General features: G+C 41.6%; 3 protein-coding genes across 3 annotated transcripts; 2 read left to right on the top strand and 1 right to left on the bottom strand.

Moving 5' to 3' along the window:
* Positions 1-6,686: 6,686 nt before the first annotated feature.
* LOC134563275 (keratin-associated protein 9-9-like) lies at positions 6,687-7,456 on the top strand. Its single transcript, XM_063421140.1, has one exon. It carries the CDS (start codon positions 6,728-6,730, stop codon positions 7,298-7,300), a length of 573 nt encoding a protein of 190 aa, XP_063277210.1. The 5' UTR covers positions 6,687-6,727; the 3' UTR covers positions 7,301-7,456.
* A 3,342-nt stretch (positions 7,457-10,798) lies between these two features.
* On the top strand, positions 10,799-14,448 carry LOC134563241 (uncharacterized). The gene is made up of 3 exons (XM_063421090.1): positions 10,799-10,879; positions 12,108-12,219; positions 13,883-14,448. Exons 1-3 carry the CDS (start codon positions 10,799-10,801, stop codon positions 14,125-14,127), a joined length of 438 nt encoding a protein of 145 aa, XP_063277160.1. The 3' UTR covers positions 14,128-14,448.
* Positions 14,449-15,814: 1,366 nt separating this feature from the next.
* LOC134563240 (axoneme-associated protein mst101(2)-like) lies at positions 15,815-17,288 on the bottom strand. Its single transcript, XM_063421089.1, has 2 exons — positions 16,430-17,288; positions 15,815-16,249 (listed from the first exon to the last, which is right to left on the bottom strand). The coding sequence occupies exons 1-2, from the start codon at positions 17,243-17,245 to the stop codon at positions 15,815-15,817; spliced, it is 1,251 nt and encodes a 416-aa protein (XP_063277159.1). The 5' UTR covers positions 17,246-17,288.
* Positions 17,289-20,850: the final 3,562 nt, after the last annotated feature.

Here is a 20,850-nt window from a genome sequence, read left to right as displayed (position 1 = left end):
CAAATAAAGAGAAATAATAAAGAGAAATAAAGAGAAATAAAGAGAAATAAAGAGAAATAAAGAGAAATAAAGAGAAATAAAGAGAAATAAAGGGAAATAAAGAGAAATAAAGGGAAATAAAGAGAAATAAAGAGAAATAAAGAGAAATAAAGAGAAATAAAGAGAAATAAAGGGAAATAAAGAGAAATAAAGGGAAATAAAGGGAAATAAAGAGAAATAAAGAGAAATAAAGAGAAATAAAGAGAAATAAAGAGAAATAAAGGGAAATAAAGAGAAATAAAGGGAAATAAAGAGAAATAAAGAGAAATAAAGAGAAATAAAGAGAAATAAAGAGAAATAAAGGGAAATAAAGAGAAATAAAGGGAAATAAAGGGAAATAAAGAGAAATAAAGAGAAATAAAGAGAAATAAAGAGAAATAAAGAGAAATAAAGAGAAATAAAGAGAAATAAAGAGAAATAAAGAGAAATAAAGAGAAATAAAGATAATTTCCCCAGCATTTCTTCCTCCCCGTTCACCCTCCAAAACTCCTCGAAAATCCCTTAAAATCCTGAAAATCCCTGAAAATCCCTGAAAATCCTGAAAATCCCTGAAAATTCCTCAAAATCCCTGAAAATCCCTGAAAATTCCTTAAAATCCCTGAAAATCCCTGAAAATCCCTGAAAATCCCTGAAAATTCCTTAAAATCCCTGAAAATCCCTGAAAATCCTGAAAATCCCTGAAAATTCCTTAAAATTCCTTAAAATCCCTGAAAATCCCTGAAAATCCCTGAAAATTCCTGAAAATCCCTGAAAATCCTGAAAATCCCTGAAAATCCTGAAAATCCCTGAAAATCCCTGAAAATCCCTGAAAATTCCTGAAAATCCCTGAAAATCCTGAAAATCCCTGAAAATCCTGAAAATTCCTTAAAATCCCTGAAAATCCCTGAAAATCCCTGAAAATTCCTTAAAATCCCTGGAAATCCCTGAAAATCCCTGAAAATCCCTGAAAATCCTGAAAATCCCTGAAAATCCCTGAAAATCCCTGAAAATCCTGAAAATCCCTGAAAATCCCTGAAAATCCCTGAAAATCCTGAAAATCCCTGAAAATCCCTGAAAATCCCTGAAAATTCCTTAAAATCCCTGAAAATCCCTGAAAATCCCTGAAAATCCCTGAAAATCCCTGAAAATTCCTTAAAATCCCTTAAAATCCCTGAAAATCCCTGAAAATCCCTGAAAATCCTGAAAATCCCTGAAAATAATCCCTGAAAATTCCTTAAAATCTCGGTCCGAAATCCCTCAGTTTTCAGGGAAATAAAATATAATAAAATAGGGGGAAAATTTCAAAAAAAATTGTGTTTTGGATGAATTTTTGCCTTGTGGTTTAATTTTTAATAAAGTCCAGGTTGAAATCATCTCGGAGCAGTGGAGCAGAATGGAAAAATTTTTATTTTTCGGGGAAAAAATAAAATCCAGGTGGATTTGGATTCTCCCTGTGTGAGCACCTGGAGGTTTGTTGTGCACCTGTGGAATTAAAACGGGTGTGAAATCGCCGCTCTGTTCAAGAAAATGGTGCAGAAAATAAAATAAAATAAAATAAAATAAAATAAAATAAAATAAAATAAAATAAAATAAAATAAAATAAAATAAAATAAAATAAAATAAAATAAAATAAAGTGAAATGAAATGAAATGAAATGAAATGAAATAAAATAAAATAAAATAAAATAAAATAAAATAAAATAAAATAAAATAAAATAAAATAAAATAAAATAAAGTAAAATTAAATTAAATGAAATAAAATTAAATGAAATACAATACAATACAATACAATACAATACAGTACAATACAATACAATACAATACAATACAATACAATATAACAAAGTAAAGTAAAATAAAATAAAATAAAATAAAATAAAATAAAATAAAATAAAATAAAATAAAATAAAATAAAATAAAATGTAATGATGATGATGATGATGATGATAAAAATAAAAATAATAATAATAATAATAAAAAAAAGGAATAAGAATAAGAATAAGAATAAGAATAAAAATAAAAATAAAAATAAAAAAAAAAAAAAAAAAAATCTGGAGGAAATCCAGAGATTTTTTTTCCCCTTAAAAAAAAAAAGAAATTGAGAAAACCAAAGCTGAAAAGGCACAGAGATAAAAGAGGTGAGGAATATTTTAATTTTTTTTTTTTTCCATAACCACAGCCAGTTCCTCCTTCCCCGATTTAATTACCCGGGCGTTAATTAATTGCCATTCCTGCCCGGGCGCTCCCCTTCCGCAGTAAACAGGAAAAGAGGCGGACCCGGGATCCCGAATTGTCCCCAAATGTCCTCGGGGCGCGGAGTCACCCCCGCCTGAGCCCTCCTCACCCTCCCGGCATCCCAAAAATCCCGGGATTCCCTCCTCACCCTCCCGGCATCCCAAAAATCCCGGGATTCCCGCCAGAGCCTCCCGGCACCCCAAAAATCCCGGGATTCCCTCCAGACCCTCCCGGCATCCCAAAAATCCCGGGAAAAAAAATTCCTTTTCTCACTTGGGAAAATGGGAATTCTGCCCGGGGATGGAGGGGGGGCTGATCCCAAAAACAGGGTTGGGATTGGGATAATGGGATTGGGATAATGGGGACTGGATCCAGAGGGGCCTGATCCCAGTGGGAAAAGTGGGAAATTGGGAAAATGGGGATCAACTCCAGAGGCTCCTGATCCCAGAAAAATGGGATGGGAAAACCGGGAATGGGGCTGGAGAGGGGAATGGAGAATCCTGAGGGAGCTGGGAATGCTCATCCCGGAGAAAAGGGAGATCCAGGGGGGATTTGGGATCCTCCAGGGGGATTTGGGATCCTCCAGGGGGATTTGGGATCGTCCAGGGGGGATTTGGGATACTCCAGGGGGGATTTGGGATCTGATCCCAGGGAACGGGGCCGGGACAGGAGGGAACGGCCTCGAGCTGGGCCAGGGGTGGAAATTTGGGATGATTTTTCCATGGAAAAAGGGTTGGGAATCATCGGGAGGCGCTCGGGGAGGGTCGGATCCCATCCCTGGAGGGAATCCCTGGATTTTGGGGTGACCAGGTGGGGATCGATGCTCTGGGAGATCTTTCCCAACCTCCGGGATTTTGGGATCCTGGAAAAAAATCCATCACAAGATGGGACTGGAGACCCTCGGAGCCGCCCCGGGGTGGAATTCCAGGATTTTGGGATCCTGGAAAAAAATCCATCACAAGATGGGACTGGAGACCCTCAGAGCCGCCCCGGGGTGGAATTCCAGGATTTTGGGATCCTGGAAAAAATCCATCACAAAATGGGACTGGAGACCCTCAGAGCTGCCCCGGGGTGGAATTCCCAGTTGGAATTCCCTCCGGAACACCGGGAGGAGTCACCAGAGCCACCAAAACGACGTCACCCACACCCGGTGACGACTCCGGGTGACTCCAACTCCCCACAAACTCCACGGAGATTCCCAAATTATCCGAGATTCCCAAATTATCCCCAATTAACGATAACGACCCGAGCCCCGTGACGCTCCCGCCCGTCGGATCCGCTGACGTCCCCCGGAATCACCCAAATCCTTCTCTTCTCGCTAATCACAGTTAACTACAGGGTGTAAAACTACTCCGGGTAGAAAGGGAGGAGCAGGAAAGGCCCTCGGAGGTGGTTTTGAGCCCGAGGAGATAACGAGGAGCTGTTCCGACCGGAATGTGGGATAATTCCGCGGGAAGATCCGAGCCAGGAGCTGCTCTGGGGGAGAATTTCCACACCCAACATCTCGAGGAGGAGAAAATGAGGAGGGATTCCTAAAAAAATTCGGCTCCCAAATCCCAGCTCGGTTTCTCCTCCCGTGGCGAGGGAGGCGTTCAAAACCACACTCCGAGAATCCCAATTAATTCCGAATCCTAATTAATCCCTGGAAAAAGCCTCCGGGGGATGAGGGGAGAAGCCGCACGTGGGGAGATGAGGGGGTGGAAAAGCTGAGCCACCCATGAGGTGGCAAAAACCGGGAGGAATTCCCGGGAAGGAATCGGAATTCTGACTCCTGGAATTCTCCAGAAAATCTGGGTTTGAGGTGTGAGCAACCCATGCTGGGTTGGTTTTTTTTTTGTGGGGTTTTTTATTTATTTTTTTACATTTTTAGCATTTTTTTTGTGATGGTTGCATTCCCATCTCCGTGTTGGGAACATCTGGCAGAACCGTGGATTTTCCATAATCAGCAATAAAATTTAAAAATTACTAAAATAAAATAAAAATCGAATAAAAATTTTATCCTGGGCTTAAATCCTGCTTAAACCGGAGTTTTTTGTGCTTTTTTTGGGAGGGAAAAACATCTTTAAAATGAGGATTATTCTGCCTTGAATGGCTCAAAATGTTCCTTGTTGTGTCCCCATTGGAATTTCCAATGTTAATTCCCAGAGAGGAATAGTTTGGATGAATGAAATAATTTAATTTATCAAGCAAACAAAAAGAAGCAAAATTGATAAATTTAATTTATCGAGGAGGCTCGAGGTTTTGTGGGAGCTCTGGAGGATCGGTTGTGCCTTTCCATGAGAATCAGGACGGGGCATTTCTCATAGTAAACCCAATTAATTATCCACCTTCGTTAATAACACCCATCCCGCGTCCCAGCTATCAAAACCCCACATTTATGGAAATAAATGGAAATAAGCGCATTAAATCCCTCTCTGAAAACCAATTAATTCAAATAATTCTGGTTTTTGGGGTGGGGTTTTTTTTCAATTTTTTAATGACTCCGCTGGTTTTGGGTGGGTTTTTTTTTTTTAATTTTTAATTACTACGCTGGTTTTGGTGTTTGGTTTTTTTTTTTAATGACTCCGCCATTCCCGTTGGGAATGACCTCGATGGCAGCCGGGGCTGGCTCAGCATCACCTGCTCTCCTGGAAGAGCGATCCCACCGAAAATTAAGATGCAAAATATGCAAAACACGTGGGTGGAGCCTGCCGGGGCAGTTTGTGGTCACCTGTCCGTCCCCCTGGGCTCCCGCGTTTCCGGAGCTGACGCCGCTCCGGCCGTATAAAAAGCTTCGGATCCGGAGGCTCCCGCCAGTTCCTTTGGCTTCTCCGTCGCTCGCCAGGACCGGTGACCCGGTGAGTCCTCCCTGGATTTATCAGGGAATTTTTTAATCGGGATATCTCGTGGAAAAGAGGGTTCATCCCGGGGTCGCGTGTGTCTGTTCCGGGGTTTGGGTTGGAATTGGGGTTTGGGTTGGGATTTGCTTTGCCTGGAGGGGTTTGGAGATGTCACCTCTTCCAAAAAGCTGCCTCTCCTCCTCCCGTCTTGGTTAATTTGTTCCTGCCTCGTTAAGGCTGGGAATTAAATGAATTAATGGATGTGGCGGAGCAGCTCGTGGGACTTCAAAGGGGATGGGTGGGAAGGGAAGAACTCCAGAATTCCTCAGGCAAAACCGGGGGAGATCTCTGGGAGAAGCCGAGAGGAGGAAACGAGTTGGAAACGGGAGCTTCCCCCATGGAAGGGCCCTGAATCCCCCCGGAAAAAATTCCAGAGAGGTCCCAGGGTCTGGAGGATCATCAGGATGGGAGAATCAGGAATGTTCAGCCTTGGGAGACCTCAGAGCCTTTTCCAGGCGCTCCTGGAAGCGGGAGAGGGATTTTTCCTCAGGAGCTGGAAAGACAGGAAAAAGGGGAATGGTTTACACTGAAATCCGGGAAATTTAAATCGGATATTGAGAAGAAACTGAGGGCGGTGAGGCCCTGGCTGAGATTATTCCAAGGATTCTCCATCCCTGGAGGTATCCGAGGCCAGGCTGGACAGGTCTTGCAGGAATTTGGTCTGGCTTGGAACGAGATCATCTTTGAGATCCCTCCCAACCCAACCCATGCCACGATTCCGCGGGATAATGACGGGATTTGGGCTTTGTGGTTGGGAATTCCCAGCACGGGGGACGTGCCCAGGAGGGCGTGAGGATCTGATAAGGAGGAGATAAACCCCGGAGCATCTGCCCTGAAAACAGAAGGAGTTTGAAGAATTTTTGGGTTACGGCTTCTTCTTCTGGGCAATCCCGTAAAATTCGGGATTTATGGCTCGTCTGGGAGGCACAACTTTAAAGAAATATAAATTATAATATAAATAATATAAATATAAATTTATATTCTATTTTTATTCCTTACGGGTTCCTGATGAAAGAAGGGATTCCCCGGCAGCATTAATTCCATAAATTCCTGTCGTGGTTTGAGTGTTTGTTGAAATTATTTTGACAAACTTTGAACGATTCAAACAAATTTCAGCAAACTTTGAACGACTCAAACGGATTTCAACGATTCAAACGAATTTCAACAATTCAAACAATTTTCAGCAAGATTACAACGATTACTAATTAGTTTTGCTATAACCTTATTTTAAAAGTACTTATTTCCTTCCCAAACCACCACAATTCCATAATTCCATGGAGACCCTGGGATTGCCGAGCTCACGGATTCGATCCCGGCCGTTCCCTCAAGGGCCGAACTCGGCGATCCTTGTGGATCCCAAGTGGATCTTGGCGATCCTTGTGGATCCCTCTGAACTCCAGAATTTTCTTTTTTTACGGAAAATCCCTGAGCACAGGCGGCTTTTCCTTAAATCCCTTCCTCACCTCAACGCGAACCCACCGAGACCTCACACCGCGATACTCCCGATATCCTGATGGTTTCTTTTTCCTCTCTTTTCCAGGTTTTTTCCAGCTTTTTTCCAGCTTTTTTCCAGCTTTTTCCCAGCTCTTCCCCGCCATGTCCTACTACTACGAGCAGTGCAAGCAGCCCTGCCTGCCCCCCGCCATCCTGGCGCAGAAATGCGCCAAGTGCCCGCAGCCCTGCGCCACCCAATGCGTCGAGGTGTGCCAGGTGCCCTGTGCCACCCAGTGTGCCACCAGCTGTGTCACCCAGTGCCCCGAGCCCTGCGCCCCGCAGTGCGTGGACGTTTGTGCCACCCAGTGTGCCACCAGCTGTGCCCCGCAGTGCGTGGACGTTTGTGCCACCCAGTGTGCCACCAGCTGTGCCCCGCAGTGCGTGGACGTCTGCGCCCCGCAGTGCGTGGACGTTTGTGCCACCCAATGTGCCACCAGCTGTGACACCCAGTGTGCCACCAGCTGTGCCCCGCAGTGCGTGGACGTTTGTCCCACCCAATGTGCCACCAGCTGTGACACCCAGTGTGTCACCAGCTGTGCCCCGCAGTGCGTGGACGTGTGCCCGGCCCAGTGCCCCGAGCCCTGCGTCACCAAGTGCGTGGAGCAGTGCCAGGCCGAGGTGTGCAGCACCAAGTGCGTGGAGTCGTGCGAGACCGTGTGCCTGAAGCCCTGCTGATCCCGATCCCGATCCCGATCCCGATCCTGATCCCGATCCCGCGGATCGGCTCCGGTGAAGAACACGGCGCAGACCCATCGGCGACGCAATTCCCACTTTGATCTTCCTGCGGTTTTGTCTCGGAAAATGTTTTGTCTCTGAGTGTTCCCCGTGTTTTTGCTCCTGCCCCATCAACATTTCTCCTTGGGTGTTCCCAATAAAATATAAATTTTCCTTGGGCATTCCCAATAAAATATAAATTTTCCTTGGGCGTTCCCAATAAAATATAAATTTTCCTTGGGCACTCCCAATAAAATATAAATTTTCCTTGGGCGTTCCCAATAAAATATAAATTTTCCTTGGGCGTTCCCAATAAAATATAAATTTTCCTTGGGTGTTCCCAATAAAATATAAATTTTCCTTGGGTGTTCCCAATAAAATATAAATTTTCCTTGGACATTCCCGATGGTTTCCCATTGGGAATTTCAGGGAGTGGTGGTGGAAGATGCCGACGCTTTTCCCCCTTCCCTTCTCTCCTCTTGTGTCTTCTCAGTCTCGTGAATTCCCCTGTGCAGCAATTAAAAAATTGCCATTAATGGCAAACGATGTCTTTTGTCTTTCTTTGTCATTTCCACGTTTTCAGATCCCCCCAAAAAAAAACCTCCCTCGATTTCTTTTAGAAAGTGGTTTATTTATTCAAATATTTATAAGTAATTGAATTGAATAAATAGCTGTTTTATTTATTCAAATATTTATAAATATAAGTATTTATAAAAATATTTATATTTATGAATATTTGAATAAATAAATAAATAAATAAATAAAAATAAAATAAAAATAAAATAAAAATTGAATAAATAAAAAAATTCAAATATTTATAAATATAAGTATTTATAAAAATATTTATATTTTATAAATATTTGAATAAATAAAACATTTTAATACGGAGAAATTCCTTCTAATCCTAGGAGGAAATCATTGTCTGGTCAATTCTTTTCTGAGGGAAGCTTGAAATGATTGATAGAAATAATTTGATTTTCAGACAGGATTTGATTTTCAGACAGGATTTTGCTCTTCACTGCTTGGGATTTTGGAGGCAAATCCTAGAAACCGTTAAAAGGTGAATTTAAGTGGAAGAAAGGTTTAAATTAATAAAGAAGGAATTGAATGTCTGGGAGGCATGAATTAAAATAAATTTAAATTATAAATAATATAAATACGTAACAATATAAATATAAAGATATAATAATATTAATATAAATACATAATAATATAAATATAAATACAGACTAATATAAATATAAATGCATAACAATATCAATATAAATACAGAATAATATAAATGTAAAGACATAATAATATAAATATAAAGACATAATAATATACATATAAATACATAATAATATGAATATAAAGACATAACAATATAAATATAAATACAGAATAATATAAATATAAATGCATAACAATATCAATATAAATACAGAATAATATAAATATAAAGACATAATAATATAAATATAAAGACATAATAATATACATATAAATACATAATAATATGAATATAAAGACATAACAATATAAATATAAATACAGAATAATAGAAATATAAAGACATAATAATATACATATAAATACATAATAATATGAATATAAACACATAACAATATTAATATAAATACAGAATAATATAAATATAAATACATAACAATATAAATATAACTACATAATAATATGATATAGAAATACATAATAATATAAATATGAATAATATAAATATATTTATATATTTATAAATAAAAATAAATATATAAAATATTTATTTAAATACATTATAAATTAATATTTATTTATAATATACAAATTAATATTAAATATACATATAAATATATATAAATATATATAAATATATATAAATATATATAAATATATATAAATATATAAAAATATAAAAAAATATAAATATATATAAATATATATATATATATAAATATATAAAAAAATAAAATAGAAATAAATCTTTATTCTGGATAAGCTCGAGGCTGAAGGCCACCCCATTGTCCGGATGGAATTAAATCCATAAAAACCCCAAAATTTGGGAGGTGAAGCTCCCGCCCTGTCCCGGGCTTTGCCTTTTGTCACCTCTGGCTCCATTCCAGAGTCTGGGAATGCAGAAATTGCTCCGCACCCACCCCCTCATCACGGGCAGGGTGGGGAATATCTGATCTGGAGAAGAATAAAAAGATTTCAGTTTCCAAATCGCCAAATTCCAAATTTAATGGGCAGGTGGGGAGGAGAGGAGCAGGTTCCTGTCGACACCCAAAGGTGACACCCAAAGGTGACACCCAAAGGTGACACCCAGAGGTGACACCCAAAGGTGACACCAAGGGGTGACGCCCTCAGACGGGGATCAGGGAGGTTAAAAAAAACCAAAACACGTCTGGGGAAGGTGAACACCTGAGCACACCTGGGCAAAGAAAGGAGCAGGAATGGAATTCCCAAAAAAAAAAAAATATGGATGGGGAGACGAGGAATGAGCGCCAAAAATTCCTTGGAATTTGCGGAATTTGTGGAATTTGAGGAATTTATGGAATTTGTGGAATTTGTGGAATTTGAGGATCTGGGCTCGGCCTCTGGAGTGATTTTTGTGGCATCTTGGAGGGCATTGAAAAGGTTTTAGGAAAAGGTTTTAGGAAAAGGTTTTAGGAAAAGGTTTTAGGAAAAGGTTTTAGGGAGAGGTTTTAGGAAAAGGTTTTAGGAAAAGGTTTTTGGAAAATATTTTAGGAATTTGGGAACCCCACACTTGGATCAGGAATTCCTGGGAAAATGGAGGGGGAAATGAGGGATTTGCTAGGGCCAGGAATTCCCAGGAAAATGAGGAATTTGCACCTCAAATTCCTCCAGAGGATCCCAAATCTTTGAGGTGACACTTTTGGGGTGACATCTCGGGGGACATGGAAAAGGTTTTAGGGAGAGGTTTTAGGAAAAGGTTTTAGGAAAAGGTTTTAGGGAGAGGTTTTAGGAATTTGGGAACCCCACACTTGGACCAGGAATTCCGGAGAAAATTGAGGGGAAAATGAGGAATTTGCACCTCAAATTCTTCCCAAGGAACCCAAATCATTGAGGTGACACTTTTGGGGTGACATCTCGGGGGACATGGAAAAGATTTTAGTCAGGAATCGCAGAAAATAAACCGAGTTCTGTACCTGAACACACCTGGGCTGGATATTCCCGGGAAAACGGAAGGGAAAATTGGGGAATTTGCTCCTCAAATTCCTCCAATTTGGGGATCCAGGTTCTGGAATGTCATTTTTGGGTTTTCTGGAGAAGGTTTAAATCATAAATCGTGGGGGAAAATTTAAATCAGGAATCACCTGGAGCTCCTCCCGTGAGCCGGAGCCGTGCCAGCCGCTGGGATTTTCCCGTTTTTCCCATTTTTTCCCCATTTTTTCCCATTTTTTTCCCATTTTTTCCCATTTTTTTCCCATTTTTTTCCCATTTTTCCCTGGAACAGGGATCATGGAAGAGCCCGGAAAATCCCAAGGAAGCGGCCAGAGGGAGCTGCCGGGCTCCGACCGCTTCCTGTGGCCAAGGCCTGTGGTCAGAGCCGGGAATTGTTGGGATTCCCTGGATATTTGCAATAATTCCGGGATGTTTCATCAGGCGCAGGAGCCTGGAAAATCGCCCTCGTTTCTTATGGGGGAAATTAAAAGTTTCGGTTTTGTTTTTGGGGTGGGAAACGGAAAAATTGGGTTCCAAACCAGGATTCCGGGGTCTTGGAGAGATTCCCAATCCCACTGGGATTTTTGGGATCTCAAAAATTCATTCCCAATAGGATGTGAGGGGTCCCAGCTCCCGATTTGTTGTGGGAAATATTGTTAATTAATTGTTAATAAATTGTTAATAAATCAATAATAAATTGTTAATAAATAGTTTAAAAATTGATAATAAATTGTTAATAAATCAATAATAATTTGTTAATAAATTGTTAATAAATCAATAATAAATTGTTAATAAATTGTTAAAAAATTGATAATAAATTCTTAATAAATTGTTAATAAATCAGCCATGAATTGTTAATAACCTGGCAATAAGTAATTGATAAATTACTAGTAAAACATTGATTAAATATTTAAAAAATTTATTATTAACTTAATTAATTATTAATAAATTAAATAATAATAAATTATATTTACAATAAAAATATTTAGACTATTCCATTCCATTCCATTCCATTCCATTCCATTCCATTCCATTCATTCCACATAAAATGTATTTATAAATTATATCTAGAAATTAAACAAATAAATAAAATTAGCTGATTAATATTTATTAACGATTAAACTATAAAATATTAAAAATTATGGTTTTATAATGATAATGAATTACTAATAGACCACAGAATATAGAATACTCCTCTATTCTAAAGGTATTTATAAATTACAGATAAATGTCTTTATAAATGATAAATAAATGTCTTTATAAATTAGAGATAAATGTATTTATAAATTATAGATATACATTTAATAAGTAAAAAAAATAAGATGGATTGATTGATATTTATCAACAACAAAATGATAAAATATTAAAAATTACGTTGAAATATTAACGAGCTAATAATAGAATATTTAAAATTTAATGATAGAATATTAATAGATATGAAAATATTGGTGAAATATTGGTGAAATATTGATAAAATCTTGATAAAATAACAAGAAATGAATAATAAAAATAGGAATTAAAGGTGCAATAATTCCCTTGGGAAATCTCTCCCAGCCTTTGACTGAGGTCCAGGAGGTGGGAGCGGAGCCGGTCCCGGTTGTGAAAGATTCCGGTCACCGAGTTTATCCCGGAATTCCCGGGATATAAAAGCGGCTCCTCCGGGGAGCTCCGCACCCGCAGGCTCCTCCCGAGCTCCCTCCTGCCGCAGGACGCACCAGGTGAGTCCTCCCCGCCCTTTTTTTGGGAAAAAAATTGGGATTTTTCACCATTTTCTTGTCCATTCCGGGATTGCCTCGCCCAAAAATTCCGCTTGGGATGGGTGGAAAAACTCAATATGGGATTTTGGGGAGTTTTGAGGTGGTTTGGGATTTTTTTTTTTGTCCTAAAAATGAAGATCAGAGGTAAAACCCAGCTTAACAAAGCTGGGAAGGGGGTTCAGAGCAGGACAGGGAACAAACGGCACCGGGGATTTTCCTTCCTTCCTTCCCTCCCTCTGCTCGTTTTTTATTTCCTGGGAATCTGAATTTTAAAAAGCTTGGGAAAAATAATATTCCCAGTATTTTGTTATATTCCCAATATTTGATAATACTCCCAGTATTTCATTATATTCCCAATATTTGATAATATTCCCAATATTCGATATCAACCCCAATATTTGATAATATTCCCAGTATTTCATTATATTCCCAATATTTGAAAATATTCCCAATATTCGATATCAACCCCAATATTTGATAATATTCCCAGTATTTCATTATATTCTCAATATTTGATAATATTCCCAATATTCAATACCAACCCAAATATTTGATAATACTCCCAGTATTTCATTATATTCCCAATATTTGAAAATATTCCAAATTTTTGATACCAACCCAAATATTTGATAATATTCCCAGTATTTCATTATATTCCCAATATTTGATAATATTCCCAATATTCAATACCAACCCAAATATTTGATAATATTCCCAGTATTTCATCATATTCCCAATATTCGATACCAACCCAAATATTTGATAATATTCCCAGTATTTCATTATATTCCCAATATTTAAAAATATTCCAAATTTTTGATAACAACCCAAATATTTGATAATAATCACGGTATTTCATTATATTGGGGTTGGTATCGAATATTGGGAATATTTTCAAATATTGGGAATACAATGAAATCCTGGGAGTATTATCAAATATTGGGAATATAATGAAATACTGAATATTATCAAATATTGAGAATATAATGAAGTACTGGGAGTATTATCAAATATTGGGGTTGGTATCGAAATATCGGGGTTGGTATCGAATATTGGGAATATTTTCAAATATTGGGAATATAATGAAATACAGGGAATATTATAAATTATTGGGAATACAATGAAATACTGGGAATATTATCAAATATTTGGGTTGGTATCCAATACTGGGATTATTATCAAATATTTGGAATATAATGAAATACTGGGAATATTTTCAAATATTTGGAATATAATGAAATACTGAATATTATTTTTCCCGAGCTTTTTCAAGTTGAGATTCCCAGGAAATAAAAAATGAGCAGAGGGAAGGAAGGAAGGAAGGAAAAGCTCCGGTGCCGTTCTCTCCTCTCCAGCTCTGAACCCCCATCCCGGCTTTGTTAGGCCGGGCTTTACCTCTAATCCTGGTTCTAGGCCCTGATCCCTCCGTGGGGTCACCGATCCCGCAGGGATCCCAAAAAAACCCCAAAAAAACCCAACCCAGACAAAGGGTGAGGAGCTGAGTCCCCAAAAACCCACCCGGGGATTTAATCCCAGCCGCTGCCTCGCTTTAGGCCCGGGATTAAGTTTAAACCAAAAAAAAGGTGAATTTGGGCCTAAAAACTGCTCAAATTTTGATTTCCAGGCTCTTCCAGGATGTCCCAGCAGCAGAAGCAGCCGCAGCAGATCCCGGCCCAGTGCAAGCAGAAAATCCAGGCCCAGCAAAGCCAGGCCCAGCAAAGCCAGGCCCGGCAAAGCCAGGCCCAGCAAAGCCAGGCCCAGCAAAGCCAGGCCCAGCAAAGCCAGGCCCAGCAAAGCCAGGCCTGCAAAGGCCAGACCAAGGAGGCCGTGAAGAGCCTCCCGCAGCAGCAGTGCTCCAAGCAGAAGTAGAGGCTGTCCCAAATTCCTGAAAAAATTCCCGCTTTTCCCGCCTCTCCTGGATCCCGGGGACGTCTCCTGACCCGCAGCCACCAGCATTAACGAGATGCGCTTAATTAGGCTTCAAAATTAATAAATGAATTAATGGCATCAACTGTGGATGATTCTGCCAGGCTGTTTTTAATTCCGAGTTTAAATCATGGTGAAATGTGGTTAATTAGGCTTTAAAATAATAAATTAATTGATTTCATGAACTAGAGATGATTTTGTGAGGCTGATTTTAATTCTGAGTTTAAATCATGATGAGATGTGCTTAATTAGGCTTCAAAATTAATAAATTAATTAATGTGATTACCTGTGGATGATTTCGCTGGGTTGGTTTTAATTCAGAGTTTAAATCATGGTGAAATGCACTTAATTAGGCTTAAAAATTAATAAATGAATTAATGTCATTACCTATGGATGATTCTGTCGGCCTGTTTTTAATTCTGAGTTTAATTCATGATGAGATGCGCTTAATTAGGCTTAAAAATTAATAAATGAATTAATGGCATCAACTGTGGATGATTCTGCTGGGCTGTTTTTAATTCTGAGTTTAATTAACCCCCCCAAATTTGGCACGAAAATCCCCAAAACTTGGCACAAAACCCCCCAAAATTTGGCATAAAATTCCCCAAAACTTGGCACAAAAATCCCCAAACTTTGGAATAAAACCCCCCAAAACTTGGCACAAAAATCCCCCAAACCAGGAAGAAAAATCCCCAAACTCGGCACTTAAAATTGCTTTTATTGCAGTGAAATAAATCCTGGATCCCAAAATAATTCCAGACGAAATCCCAGACACCGAGGATGGCGAAATTCCCGGCTGGAATTTTTTCCTTTATCCGTCTGCGCCACGCCCGGGTTTAATCCCTTCCCAAACATGTCTGGAGCTGAGTTAATTACCCACTAATTTGAATAATTATGGAATATTCTTAGCTCGAGCTGCTCTTTGACACCTCTGAGGAAATTTAAAGGGAGGGAGAGAGCTCAGAATTGTCCTAAAAATCTTTATTTTTCCTTAAATTCCAAAGGATTCTCCTTAATTCCACCAAATTTGGATTTTTCCTAAAAATCTTCATTTTTTTCCCTAAAAATCTTCTTTTTTTCCCCCCTCTCAATCCCAAAGGATTCTCCTTAATTCCACCCAAAACTGGATTTTTTCTAAAAATCTTCATTTTCCCCCTAAATCCCAAAAGATTCTCTTAAATTCCACCAAAACCGTATTTTTCCTAACAATCTTCATTTTTTCCCCCCTCAATCCCAAAGGATTCTCTTAAATTCCACCAAAATCAGATTTTTCCTAAAAATCTTCATTTGTTTTTTACTTTTTTAATTCCACACCTCATTCCACGATTTTTTATTTGATTTTATTTTATTTTTTTAAAATTTTCCTGGGCATCCCAAAGCACAGGGATCGGAGAGGGGGGAGGAAAAAAAACGGCGGGAATTCGGGAAGGGGAAAAATTCCCGACGGGAATTAGGGAAGGACGAGGAAGGAATTCCCGACAAAAAGCTCAGCGGGGCTTCAAAAATAAAAATAAAAATAAAACAACAAAAAAGGTTTGGAAAAAACCTCTGGAAGAGGGGGAGGACATCTCCTGGATTGGGATTTTCCCAATTTTTCCAGATTTTTCCAGATTTTTCCCGATTTTTCCCTCTACTTCTGCCACAGGCCCGGCTGCTCCAGGGTTGGGAATTTCTCGGGAAGGGAGCGCTGCTCCGGGATTCCCTGGAATTCCTGCTTTTTCTGGGAACATGGGATTTCCTGGAATTCCTGCTTTTTCTGGGAACACGGAGGTGGCACCAGGATTTCCTGGAATTCCTGCTTTTCCTGGAATTCCTGCTTTTTCTGGGAACATGGGATTTCCTGGAATTCCTGCTTTTCCTGGAATTCCTGCTTTTCCAGGATTTCCTGGCATTCCTGTTTTTCTGGGATGCTCACTGGGATTTCCTTGCATTCCTGGTTTTCCGGGATTTCCTTGCATTCCCATTTTTCCGGGATTTCCTGGTATTCCTGTTTCTCCTGGACAGACACTGGGATTTCCTGGCATTCCTGTTTTTCTGGGATTTCCTGGCATTCCTGCTGTTTTTCCTGGATGGACACCGGGATTTCCTTACATTCCTGTTTTTCTAGGATTTCCTTACATTCCTGTTTTTCCAGGATTTCCTGGCATTCCTGTTTTTCCTGGGCACAGGGAATGGGTTCAGGGCACGGAACCGGGATGGGCACAGGGGTGTCCTGGCATTCCTGCTTTTTTTCCGGGATGGACACCGGGATTTCCTTGCATTCCTGTTTTTCCGGGATTTCCTTGCACTCCTGTTTTTCTGGGATGGACACCGGGATCTCCTTGCATTCCCCTTTTTCCGGGATTTCTTTGCATTCCCATTTTTCCGGGATTTTCTTGTATTCCAGTTTCTCCTGGATGCTCACCGGGATTTCCTGGCATTCCTGCTTTTCCTGGGCACAGGGAATGGGTTCAGGGCACGGAACCGGGATGGGCACAGGGATTTCCTTGCATTCCCCTTTTTCCAGGATTTCCTGGCATTCCTGTTTTTCCTGGATGCACACTGGGATTTCCTGGCATTCCTGTTTTTTTTCCGGGATGGACACGGGGATTTCCCGGCACTGCTGCTTCTCCTGGGAACACGGGACAGGGTCAGGCTGTGGATCAGGGATGGACACCGGGATTTCCTGGCATTCCTGTTTTTCCAGGATTTCCTTGCATTCCTGTTTTTCCGGGATACACACCGGGATTTCCTTGCATTCCTGTTTTTCCTGGATGCTCACTGGGATTTCCTTGCATTCCCCTTTTTCCGGGATTTCCTTGCATTCCTGTTTTTCCTGGATGCTCACTGGGATTTCCTTACATTCCTGTTTTTCCGGGATTTCCTTGCATTCCTGTTTTTCCTGGGCACAGCAGGGAACGGAAACGGGAACCGGGATGTCCTTGGCCTCCTCCCCTTTTCCCGGGATTTGGGAATGCTGAGGAAGGCTCGGGATGAGCTCTGGGCTCGGCTTTAGGCCGGGTTTAGCCAGGCCTGGGGGCAGCGTCAGCTCCTGCTTGATCTGGGTCTGGTTCAGAGACATCTCGGCGGGAGAACGGGAGGGCCTGGGGGGAAATAAAAATTAAAAATAAAAATTAAAAATAAAAATTAAAATAAAAATTAAAATTAAAATTAAAAATTAAAAAAATTTAAAATGGGAAATTTTTTGTGTTACCAGGATGAGGGTGACGCAGTTATAAAAATTATAAAAAAATAGACATATAATTATAAAAAATTATATATTATATTATAAAAATTATATATTTTTACTGATTTTAATTATTTTAATTGTTCTTTATTCTTTATTCTAATTGTTTTTCTTTAATTTTATTTATATATTATTATATTGTTTTATTATTATATTATTTTATTATTATATTATTTTGTTTTTGTTATTATATTATTATTATATTTTTATTACTTTAAAAAAAGAGAAATATTTTTAAATGATTTTTAGGAATTCGGAGCGCCCGGGGAGGCTCCGGCGAGCTGAGGGTTAAATTCCCGGGAGAAAACTCCGCCCGTGGCGCCGCTCCCGGCGGGGACGGAGGGGCGGGAGAGGCGGGAGAGGCGGGAATTCCCGGGGATTTGGGAGAGCCGGGAATTGGGAGAGCCGGGAATTGGGAGAACCTGGATTTGGGAGAGCCGGGATCGGTCCTGGGGATAGAATTCCCGGGATTTGGGAGATCCGGGATTTGGGAGAGCCGGGGTCGGTGCTCGGGAGGGAATTCCCAGGGATTTGGGAAAGTCGGGATCGCTCCTCAGGAGAGAATTCCCAGGGATTTGGGAGGGTCTGGATCGCTTCTCGGGAGGGAATTCCTTTGGAATTGGAGAGCTGGAGATTTGGGAGAGCCGGGATTTGGGAGAGCCGGGATCGCTCCTCGGGAGAGAATTCCCGAGGAATTGGGAGAGGCGGGAATTGGGAGAGCCGGGATCGGTCCTGGGGAGGGAATTCCTTTGGAATTGGAAGAGCCGGGATTTGGGAGAGCCGGGATTTGGGAGAGCCGGGATCGGTCCTTAGGAGAGAATTCCCGGGGATTTGGGAGAGCCGGGAATTGGGAGAATCTGGATTTGGGAGAGCCGGGATCGCTCCTGGGGATAGAATTCCCGGGGAATTGGGAAATCCGGGGTTTGGGAGAGCCGGGAATTGGGAGAACCGGGATCGGTGCTCGGGAGGGAATTCCCGAGGATTTGGGAGAACCTGGAACTGGGAGGGTCTGGATTTGGGAGAGCTGGGATCGCTCCTCGGGAGAGAATTCCCGGGGATTTGGGAGAGAATTTCTGGGGAATTGGGAGATCCGGGATTTGGGAGAGCTGGGATCGCTCCTCGGGAGGGAATTCCCAGGGAACTGGAAGAGCAGGGATTTGGGAGAGCCGGGAATTGGGAGAGGCGGGAATTGGGAGAGCCGGGATCGGTCCTGGGGAGGGAATTCCTTTGGAATTGGAAGAGCCGGGATTTGGGAGGGCCGGGATCGCTCCTCGGGAGGGAATTCCTGGGGATTTGGGAGAGCCGGGATTTGGGAGAGCCTGGAATTGGGAGAGCCTGGATCGCTCCTGGGGATAGAATTCCCGGGGAATTGGGATAGAATTCCCGGGGATTTAGGAGAGCCGGGATTTGGGAGAGCTGGGATCGCTCCTCGGGAGAGAATTCCCAGGGATTTGGGAGAGCCGGGATTTGGGAGGGTCTGGATTTGGGAGAGCCTGGATCACTCCTTGGGAGGGAATTCCCAGGGAATTGGGAGAGCCGGGAATTGGGAGAGCCGGGATCGCTCCTCGGGAGGGAATTCCCAGGGAATTGGGAGAGCCTGGATTTGGGAGAGCCTGGAAGAGAATTCCCAGGGACAAAGCGTCCCCCGAGCTCCGGGATTGTCACCTCTGTCACCTCCCCGACGATTTGGGGACAATTTTGTGGCTCCTCGGGAATTCCTGCTCCAAGGAGGGAAAGGTGAGAATTCCCAAGGGATTGCAGCTCCTCCCCGAGGCAGAGAGGGGAAATTCCTCTCGCAGCCAATTCCCTCCTCTCTTCCCTTTTATATTTTTAAAAAATCCCATAAAACCTCAATTAATTAATTCGTTAATTAATTAAGATCCCGCTCTGGAATTAATTAAACACGGGGAATGTTTTCATCCCTTCCCTCCCTGCTCCCAAATTTGCCTTTTTTTTCTCCCCCAAGGAATTCCTGGGTGAAAATGGAAGTTTTTAAAACAAAAATATTTCGGTTATAAAAGCCCAGGAAAATCAATTTGGCCGGGGAGGGTTCGGCGTCCTTAAACCAGCGGGATTCCAGCTGATCCCTGCCTCGGGAAGGGTCTAATTTAGGATTTAATTACCCTTCAGATTTAGGCTCGGTCTTAATTTGCCTTCCAGAGGCGTTTCCAGGCTGCCCCAACGCCCACAAATTCCCGCCTTTCCAGGAACCCTCCGCGTATCCCGAGGCACCGAATCCAACTTTTCCTGAAAGGCGGTGCAGAACCCCAAATATCCCCCGGAAATCCCGGGATTCCCAATCCCAAATATCCCCCAAAATATCGGGATTCCCAATCCCGAATATCCCCCCAAATATCGGGATTCCCAATTCCAAATATCCCCCAAAATATCGAGGTTCCAAATCCCAGATATCCCCCAAAATATCGGGATTCCCAATCCCAAATATCCCCCAAAATATCGGGATTCCCAATCCCAAATATCCCCCAAAATATCAGGGTTCTCAATCCCAAATATACCCCAAAATATTTGGGGTCCCAATCCCAAATATTTGGATTCTTAATTGCAAATTAATCAAATATCCCCCCAAATATCCCTCCAAAAATCTCAGGATTCTCAGTCCCAAATTTCCCCAGAAATCTCAGAACCCAGAATCCCAAATATCCCCCAAAAATCTCAGGATTCTCACTCCCAAATATCCCCCAAAATCTCAGGATTCTCACTCCCAAATATCCCAAATATCCCCAAAAATCTCAGGATTCTCACTCCCAAATATCCCAAATATCCCCAAAAATCTCAGGATTCTCAGCCCCAAATATCCCAAATATCCCCAAAAATCTCAGGATTCTCACTCCCAAATATCCCAAATATCCCCCAAAATCTCAGATTCCCAACCCCAAACCCCCCGAGGAACCCCCCAGGGTTCCCGGACTCACCCAGCCGGTGCCGAGGGAGCAGCGGGAGCGCCGCGGGTGCCGGAGCCAGAGAGATTTGGGATCTTTTATAGGGTTTGGGAGCCCTTCCCCTCTGGGGACGAGGCCGATGAGCTCATTCTTTCACAAGAGCCTTGCCCGGCCGGGTTTTCCACGTAGGCACTTTCCGGAGAGGGTTCCGAGGTCATTCCCTGGGCTGATCCCGGGATTTCTCCATGGATAAAAGTCAGAGCTTCGGGTTCGTGGAGTTCCTGAAGGCCCCGTGGAGGTTTGGGGGGGTCTGGGGGGGTTTGGTGGGGCCTCGACCCGTCCTGGGGTCATTTCGCAGATAAAATCCCCCTCTGATGGGTGAAATTCCTGGGATTTATTGGGAATTTCTACCTCCACCCATCCCAGGGTCATTCCACAGCTAAACCCCCTCCCCAATGTTGGGAATTCAGGGATTTATTGGGAATTTCTACCTCAATCCATCGTGGAGTGATCCCACAGCTAAATCCCCTCTGATATCTG

The sequence above is a fragment of the Prinia subflava genome, chromosome 35 (assembly GCF_021018805.1).
Source record: "Prinia subflava isolate CZ2003 ecotype Zambia chromosome 35, Cam_Psub_1.2, whole genome shotgun sequence".
Classification (NCBI taxonomy): Eukaryota; Metazoa; Chordata; class Aves; order Passeriformes; family Cisticolidae; genus Prinia; species Prinia subflava.
Note: the sequence above shows the minus strand (reverse complement) of the source record. Positions and strands in the feature narration are given on the sequence as shown.